Source organism: Anabrus simplex, chromosome 8, assembly GCF_040414725.1.
Source record: "Anabrus simplex isolate iqAnaSimp1 chromosome 8, ASM4041472v1, whole genome shotgun sequence".
NCBI classification, from domain to species: Eukaryota; Metazoa; Arthropoda; class Insecta; order Orthoptera; family Tettigoniidae; genus Anabrus; species Anabrus simplex.
The window spans coordinates 167,034,157-167,043,435 of NC_090272.1; the positions used below are offsets into that span (position 1 = coordinate 167,034,157).

The window sequence follows — 9,279 nt, forward strand, 5'->3', positions numbered from 1 at the left end:
ACACGCTAGGCTACATAAATTAATATATTCGGAGTCAAAAAAGAACAACATACGACCAAGGGAGGTGAGATGGGAACGATGGTAGCGATGAGCCTGTCACAAGAAAGTGGAAGCAATGTCTGTCTTAGCTGCTAAGGTCTCCATGGTTACTAACCAACGCTCCTAGGTTGGAAGGTCCTGAGGGTTAGTCATTGCAGTTTCCTTTTACGATGGATAGGAGCTACTGAAAATGAATCCTACTATTTCTAGCCATAGGGGGACAGCTACAAAAAGCCACATAGCCTGTCAAATATACATTTCACGAACAGGATTGTTACAACTGCAAAAAAATCAGATCAATTACTGTACAGATTTCTTCCTGTTCATTCACATTAAACGAGTAACAACATTTTAGTAGTAGTGGTAGTGTTCGACTCCTTGGTTGAATGGTCAGCGTTGAGGCCTTCGGTACAGAGGGTCCCGGGTTCGATTCCCGACCAGGTCGGGAATTTTTATCACCTTTGATTAATTCTTCTCGCCTGGAGGCTGGGTGTTTGTGTTTGTCCCAACACTTTCCTCTTCATATTCAGGCAACACAATACACTACCAATCACCACAGAAATACGCAATAGTAATTACATCCCTCCATATAGGGTTGGCGTCAGGAAGGGCATCCGGCTGTGAAACAGGGCCAAATCCACATGTGCGCCACAGTTCGCACCCGCGAACCCACATGTGTGGGAAAAGGTGTAGAAAAAGAAGTAGTGGTGGTAGTAGTAGTAGTAGTAGTAGTAGTAGTAGTAGTAAAATGTAAATAATGAATTTTGATTATTAACATTAACCGATGTAACAAATTGTTTAGAGCAGCATCCAATCACTGGACTACAACATTTTGCTAGTACTGTTACACTTCTTTATATATTTTATGTCTTTTATATCTCTTACCACTGTTTCTTCTCTTCTTTATCTTCAGCATTTCATATCCAAACTCTACACTGCTCAGTTCACTCAGATTTACTACTTAATAGGATACACTCCTTTACCTCAGTTTTGGAGGGAAGCAGACTACATTAACTGCCGGGTAATCCTATACTTTTAGGATGCTCTTCTGGCCATTGTCAGACTCGATTGAAACTGACTGATCTCTTAGAGCAGGGCCTCTCAAACTCCCAAAATCTCACGCGTGCAAACCGAGGCGGAAGGACTCCGTGCACTGTGCATCGGTCCGACTCGGCTCGACTCGGATGGTGTAGTGTGCTGAGTATGACGAAGTGTTCGGTGATAGACGTTATAAGTGAAATAGATAAGCGCAAGACAACAACATAATCAAGGAGCAACCTGTTTCGAGGGAAGCAAACACTTCCGAAAGTATATTTCAATCGAACTGGGAACTTTCGTATTTGTTTCTCAGTCGTGACGATAAAGCCAAATGCTTAATCTGTGGGACAATAATTACGTGATCATCAAAAAGATCTGTTTTTCAATACAAAGGCTTTGCTGGAATTTTACGAAAATTTGTCGAAGGAAGATTTTCCTAAGCTGCATCGAGAATCAGCAAAGTTTATTTCTATGTTTGGTTCCACATGCATATCTCCAAGACTTTTTTCTTTTTCTGTTTTGAGTTGTACGAAAACTAGATTGCGTGCGAGTATTTCTGATTGTAATTTAAAGAACGCTCTCAGAATTGCTGTCAGCTGATCCCTTGTTCCACATATTACTGGTATAATTGCAAAGAAAAAGGGAAACAAGAGCTAGAGAAGATAAATTGTCTGCTCAAACCATATTCAAAGACGAGTTTTTAACACCGGTAACATTGTCGCATACAACTGAGTGTCTCCCCTCACCACACACAAACATTTCCCAGTGAGGGGAAAATCAGTGAGGAAGGTGGAGAAGGCGGAGACAGGCCGAACGGTTGAGAGAGATGCGGGGAAAGTGGAGTGGGGATTTACACTCTGGTCAACTTAGTGAAGTCGTCTCCTGCACCTTGCGCCGTGCAGTGCACGGGTGCATGCATCCTGAGAGGCCCCGTCTTATGGAGTTAATATTGAGTTGAAAATTTGACAGCGGTAAATTCAAACATGGGAGAAGCGATTTATGCATTTGATAGAAACATGGAATAACAAGTCTAGCGTCCATGCTCCATCAAAATCCTTAATCACTGCTTTTTCAGCAGGTAAAAGCACTTTTTAGGGACCTAAAATACAATTTTTAGCTGCCATAAATTGTATTTTAGTAGTCTAAAACTGTATATTAGTTATTGTTTAATAATATTTAGAAGCTAATTTAGGAGTTGAGATATGGTGCTTCCTAAGGGACTACAATCTCGAGATTTCCTCATACTACTGCAGAGTTTTGTATTTTCGCATGCCCTTACGGAAAACTTATTAAAATAATTCTCTCTGGCTTACTTTTCAGAAATCCATGCCACGCAAGAGGCTGACTGCTGGTGACTTGAACGAGGTTGAACCATTGGAAGGATCTGTCAGACACTTACGTACAAGCTCTGTGGTGGGCAGACTTAATCTGAAGCCGGGATCTTACGTCATCATTCCTTGTACCAAGGAACCCGATTTGAGTCGGGACTTCTTGCTACGAGTGTACTGCCGCAAACTCATCACACTTATAGAACTGTGTTGACTTGGAGCAATTTTTACTTCCTTGCATTTATCCATATTGAAGCTCCAGGCAGAATTTCAACGGAATCAACAAAGATCTCTGCAAAGGACGATATTACGCTACGCTTCAAACCATTACTCCAACTACCAGTGCACAATGGCTCGACAGTATCAATCTCACCAGATGTCATCGGTCATCGTACATCTCTAATACAAACGAAACAAGGACACATATTGCGGGTTATGAAACAATGCTACGTATCTGACAATACTCTTCTAAACCATTTTCTTAAATATTATACTGCAGGAGGGTGTAATTACGTCATGCAAACATACAATCCTACAGTACGCTAAGATTCATTTTTCTTTACACATAACAATAGGAAAATTAACACAACGAAAATTGTTCTGATGGACTGCATTCACATATGCGGCGAGGCGGCGTGGCCATTCTTAGGAAAAATAATGAATAGGAAGAGAATTTTCAGATATGGGGTACTGTTTCTTAATCCGCGAAATATTATGCCAACCATCTTCATAATATTGAAGTGCTGGACTCCTCCACGTGTGAATATGATCCCCCGATGTGTGGCAGATTTGAAGCATATGGCATTTTTGTACAAAGTACAGTGTAGCACGATCAGTGTCATTCATAAAATTCCTACACTTCCTACAAGTGAGGCGTATTTTATTACCTCCATTCAATCACCATATATACACAATTAGTTTAATTTCCCCCCCCCCAAAAAAAAAATTAAAACAATTTATGTTGTTTCCAGTTATTTATTTTTAATCCAAAATTATATTGGACCGCGGTTATGACACTAGGTGATCCAAGAGAATGAACTGTGAACTGTACAACATCCCATGAAGGATTTTTCTTTTAAAAGGATTTCTGAAAATACCGCCCTTTAATTTATTTCTTCAAAACATTATTCTATCATTTTCTGATGATGATTGTTGTCTAAAGGGGCCGAACAGGTAGGTCATCGGCCTCTAATGGCACGAGCTTCAACGAAATGACACGACAATTAAAATTTAAAAATGGATTCACTGACTAGAATCTAAAAGGAACGATGATGAAAAATTGATCATAAATCGAAAATAGCCAGTGGATGCAATTCACAATTCCTTATTTTTAGAGATGATGCTAGCTGTCAAAAGACCGAGCGAGTTGGACGTGCGGTTAGGGGTTCGAATCCCACTGTCAGCAGCCCTGAAGAGGGTTTTTCGTGGTTTCCCATTTTAACACCAGGCAAATGCTGGGGCTGTACCTTAATTAAGGCCACGGCCGCTTCCTTCACAACTCCTAGACCTTTCTTATCCCATCGTCCCCATAAGACCTATCTGTGTCTGTGCGACTTAAAACCAGTAGCAAAAAAAGAAAAGGTTGTCAAAAAAGGTCCAAAATCCAGGTCACCGGCCCCTCCTAACAGTAATCGCTGGTAAAGCAGAACCATAGTATCCCTCCTATAGTGCTACTAATCACAGATAACGTAGATGGTTTGTCACACACAATGGCACCACTTACGGTTAACACCATAGTATTTTGCACGTAAGGGTGTTACTCTCAGGCAACGCAGACCCATGGTTTTCCTCACATAGCTGTACTAATCACGAGCGACAGCCAAACCCGTGGTGTTTCTCACATAGTGGCACTAACCACAGGCAACGTAGACCCGTAGTGTTTCTCATAAAGTGGTACTACTCATAGGTAACGCAGACCCATTCTGAACACAGTGGAACCGACCTGTGGAATGCACACGACGACACCTATCACAAGCAACGCCCAGACCCCTAGTGTTCCTCGAATAATGCCACTGCTCCAATGTAACGTACACCCATGGTTTTCCTCGCAAGGTGGTACTAGTCGTAAGTAACGTCGACCCATGGTGTTCCCCACGTAATGGTACTGTCTCAAGTAGCCTTATGGTTCTAATGTCATCAACTCTTGGTCGCACCTTTTAGTCACATCTTACGACAGGCAGGGGATACCGTGGCTGTATTCTTCGTCTGCGACCCCCACCCATAGGGGTTCTATCATTTTCTCTACCACGTACAGTGTGCAATATGTCAAGTTACTCCGTAATGTCTAGTCTATATACACAAAGTGAAATGTCCTCTTTGACTGACTCACTCACTCATCAACGCCAAACCCAAACCACTGAACCTAGGAACATAAAATTTGGAGATTATGTTCCTTCTATAATGCATGCACTATCTAAGAAGCTTTTTTCGAAGTTCAACGTCTAAGAAGGTGCAAAAGGAATTACACCCGATCCTGAGTAGTCAGTGCTTAGAGAAAGAAGCAGAATTAAATATTTTGGTATGACTTTGATGTAGATAATCTATGACTCCAACGCACTATCTCCTTACACTCTTTTAAGAATGACACATATCCGAATCAAACTGACACACACAGTAGACAAACATTAACAGCAGACATAATCAAAGCGACATTCAAGGAGATTCCATCCATCCAACGGTTTTCTGCACTGTAACTCGGGCACGTAGGGTATTCCCTATTAAAAAGTGTTCTGACTAGGTGGACAAAAGAATATTCGAGAGGTAACACCTCAGGACGAGCCCATCGACAGCACTCCATTCTCCATTTAAATCAATCACCGTCAAGCAGCGCTATTCACCTTATTGTCCGGTCACCACTACAGCAACGGCCAGCACCACGACCACGTCAAACAGCCGCAGCTGCCTACCACTCTGCCATAATGTTCAGTTTTGCAACTCCTGACTACCAGGCCAGATTTCTTTTCAAGACACCAGCTCCGCTGGGGGACAACACTACAGTTCAGTTCCAGTTTAAGAGGTTTTCTCCACAGTCTGCTACAGAGGGAGAACAAGCTCCACGACGCCTTGCTTTGGACCCGGAACCTGCACCATCGACAAACATTGCAAGTGCCCCGCCAACGTTCATGGATGTCATCAATCAGCACATTCCTCCCATTTCTACCCCCCGACCACCACTATCCTCTCTCCGCTTGGACTTTCATCAGCATCCGGGCAATGAGCACCCTCAAACAACCTCGTTTTCACCAACCTATCCCCTCAGGAGAACGCATCTCCCCACGCCATGAACAACTTTATTTATGAGATATTTGTGTAGACTTTAAGATAAAAATATACTTACAATGTCATAAAATGAAGCCGTAAAATTCTTAACAAACATCCCGTAACTTGAACTTAGCGCCCCCTAAGCCTGGTAAATGTGGTATTTTATCCGCCGGTTCTAATAATGAGGTTAGGCGTTTCCTTTCTCCACTTCTCTCCATTCTTTCGAATATAAAACCTGCCTTCTTTCATCAGGTGCGTTTTCTTCATTTCTTTCCTCCTCTTCCCGCCCAGATTCCATTCCATGGCTACGAACAGTAACTGTATTGAACCCATAAGCTTTGAGACCATTAAAGGTCTCAGTATGTACCTTTACACACCAGCTTTCTGTATCTTCAAAGGTAATTTCCTCTCCACCACTAAATTATTCATTTAACCATCCACTTATGACCGAGGAATCCACAGTAGTCAACATTCTTGTCTTCTTAGATATTGACATGATAGGCTGTACGTTATTGCTGATGCCGTCGCAACAACATGCGAGCTTTTACATTGATGAGATTACAATGAATATGAATGCATTCCCTTGAACTTACCACAGATATCAAATGAAATAAAAATAAAACTTACTGTGATTGGAAGGAAAAGCTGTAACGTGAATAGGCCCGTGGGGGACATCCATTAACCAACGATGTTTAACGTCTTCTGGTTCTGATACGGAATCACCAATGAACAGTATAATCATCAGATATTCTTGGCAATAATTTCCTTGAAAGGTATTGAAAGACACACGAGCCTGGAGTAAGTTTTTTTCTATTTGCTTTACGTCGCACCGACAGATATGTCTTACGGCGACGATGGGATGGGAAAGGCCTAGGAATTGGAAGGAAGCGGCCGTGGACTTAATTAAGGCACAGCCCCGGCATTTGCCTGGTATGAAAATGGGAAACCACGGAAAACCATCTTCAGGGCTGCCGACAGTGGGGCTCGAACCCACTATCTCCCGATTACTGGATACTGACCGCACTTAAGCGACTGCAGCTATCGAGCTCGGTCCTGGAGTAAGTGAACTAGCAACAAAATAAAGTAAAATCTACGTGGGTGACACGTGCTTCCCACGTGCCTGCTCCAGGGTTAAAAACAACAATCACTCTCCATCAGGCCAATTTCTTTTATTATTTATATATACAGCAGATTATTGAAGCAAAGTAACAATAACTATGGATTTTTACAGTATATATCGTAATTGCTAGGCAACAGACCAATGCTTCCTAGTTTTGAATAAATAGCAAAATTGCTTGTAAAACGAGTATTTATCTTCAGTAATTCTTTGAATTCTGCGATGGGTAGCTATCGTACATCTGCGTCTCCAATAGAGAATAACACATCAGGGATGAAGTTTCATAGGATGTTGCGATAGTGGGAAGTTATCAACGCTTCTTTTAAAGATGGAAGAAGTTATAATATTTGAGGAAGACCCGAATGAAGGCAAGAAAAGTAAAAGCGAAGACCAGGATTACGGTCATAATGGCAGCATGAATGTGGAGGACACAATGCCTTCTTGGCATCTAATGAATATCTCATCACTTGAAAACATTTATAAAGATATTAAAAAATGTAATTGTTCCTGTAAGTGGATATCTAGGGAAGAGTCTGATTATATTAAAAATATGATGGAAAACATTAGTTACAACTCCGAGGATTACCCACAATATCAAGAAGAAATATATCCTCTTTCGATAACATCAGACACTTCAGTTACTGATCAAATACGTGCGAATTCATCTTCTTCATCAACAGCTTCAATAGAATTACAGAGGAGACCGTCGTTTCTTGACGAGCTGAAGAGATTACACGACTCGCTGACTAATATTGCTACGCGATTTTGGATGAACAGTGAAGATTCACAAGCTTGTGTATCTAAGTCAGAGGAACGTATGAACTCCTCGATAACAACATGATTATTACAAATTAAGAAATAAAATAAATATCACTCGATTTTCCGAGAAAAGCAAGCCCTGAGACCTGCAAAACATATGTTAACAGGTGTTATGGTTGTTGTTTTTGGGTCATCAGTCGATAGATTGGTTTGATGCCTCTCGAGCGCCACCCTATCCTCTGGTAACATTTTCATTTCTACGTAACTGCTACATCCAACATCTATTCTAATCTGTTTGTCATATTCATACCTTTCTTTTTGGCAAGTTGCTTTACGTCGCACCGGCAGAGATCATACCTTGATCTACCCTACCGTTCTTACCGCCGACACTTCCCTCAAGAACAAACAGAGCAAGTCGCGGGTGCATTAAGATGTGTCTATCATTCTAATCTCTTCTTCTGGTCAAATTTCTTGAAATCGTTCTTCTCTCACCAATTCGATTCAGTATCTCGCATTCGTGATTCGATCGACCCATCTAATTTTCAGCATTCTCCTGTAACAGCACATTTAACAGCCTATTCTCTTCCTTTCTGACCCAGTTATCGTCCATGTTTCACTTCCATACAATGCCACGCTCCAGCAGAAGAATGTCTTCAAAAATGCCTTTCCGATTCCAGTGCCAATATTCGATGTGAGCAAATTTATTTTCGTATGAAAGGCCTTCCTTCCTTGCTTGTGCTGTTCTGCATTTTATGTCTTCCTTACTTCTGCCATCATTTAAGATGAAAAATGAAAACCTACAACCTGTTTTCCAGTCATTGACCGGGTCAGGGATGAAATGAATGAATCATATATAGGCTATTTGTACGATGGAGTCGCCACTCCCAAAGTGATTTATTAATGACCGATAGATGCTATGAAATGAGAATGGAAAGTGATGCTGGAATGTAAGATGACAGGGAAAACCGGAGTACTTTGAGATAAACCTGTCCCCCCTCAGCTTTGTCCAGCACAAATCTCACGTGGATTGACCGGGATTTGAACCACGGTATCCAACGGTGAGAGGCCGACGCGCTGCCGTCTGAGCCACGGAGGCTCTTTCCTGTAAGATATCATTCCGTAATCTAATATAGTCTAATATTTCCTGCATCACCTGACTTTATTCGACTGCGCTGTATTACTTTTGGTTTGGATTTATTTACTTTCATCTTGAACTCCTCCTCTGAAAAGTCAATAAGGCACAAGACTTAGGAATAGACTCGTTACAAACACGTTGTGTGCGTACGTATTCAGAGTGTGCTGATGGCAGAATTCAGTCTGTCAGAAGAAAATATAACTGCGGTTCGTTATACAGATGTATCACTTCCCACATCACCCCCCCCCTTTTTCACCACACACACACACACACACACACACACACACACACACACAACAAAAGACAACCGATTGAGTCACATCAGAAATGTCTACATTGAGTGAGACCAGGGTTCTAGACGGGCAACACATCGACTAGATCCAAAATAGCACATCGATATAGTCCTGCATACAGCATTTTCATGTTTACAAAGTGCTAGCGTCGCACTCCGCTGTGTTGCCAGCTGCGCCTACATTTTAAAAATCATGGTAGCGAGAAGGACTATTGCTACTGTTCTCATATACGCTGAGTAGCCAAAAGTCATGGGAAGACAGTGAATGCGATGTTAATAATGACTTGGTCCTCCTCGATCCTCAAAACGG

At 41.7% G+C, this 9,279-nt stretch overlaps 1 protein-coding gene across 5 annotated transcripts in view; it reads left to right on the top strand.

The window, feature by feature from the left end:
- LOC136879247 (calpain-2 catalytic subunit) overlaps positions 1 to 3,273 on the top strand; it is a 74,152-nt gene extending 70,879 nt beyond the window's left edge. For all 5 annotated transcript variants that reach the window (XM_067153055.2, XM_067153054.2, XM_067153056.2 and 2 more), the window contains one exon: positions 2,398 to 3,273. In XM_067153055.2, coding sequence (XP_067009156.2) covers positions 2,398 to 2,619 — 222 coding nt within the window. In that variant the 3' untranslated portion in view covers positions 2,620 to 3,273. The remainder of the gene's footprint in view (positions 1 to 2,397) is intronic.
- Positions 3,274 to 9,279: the final 6,006 nt, after the last annotated feature.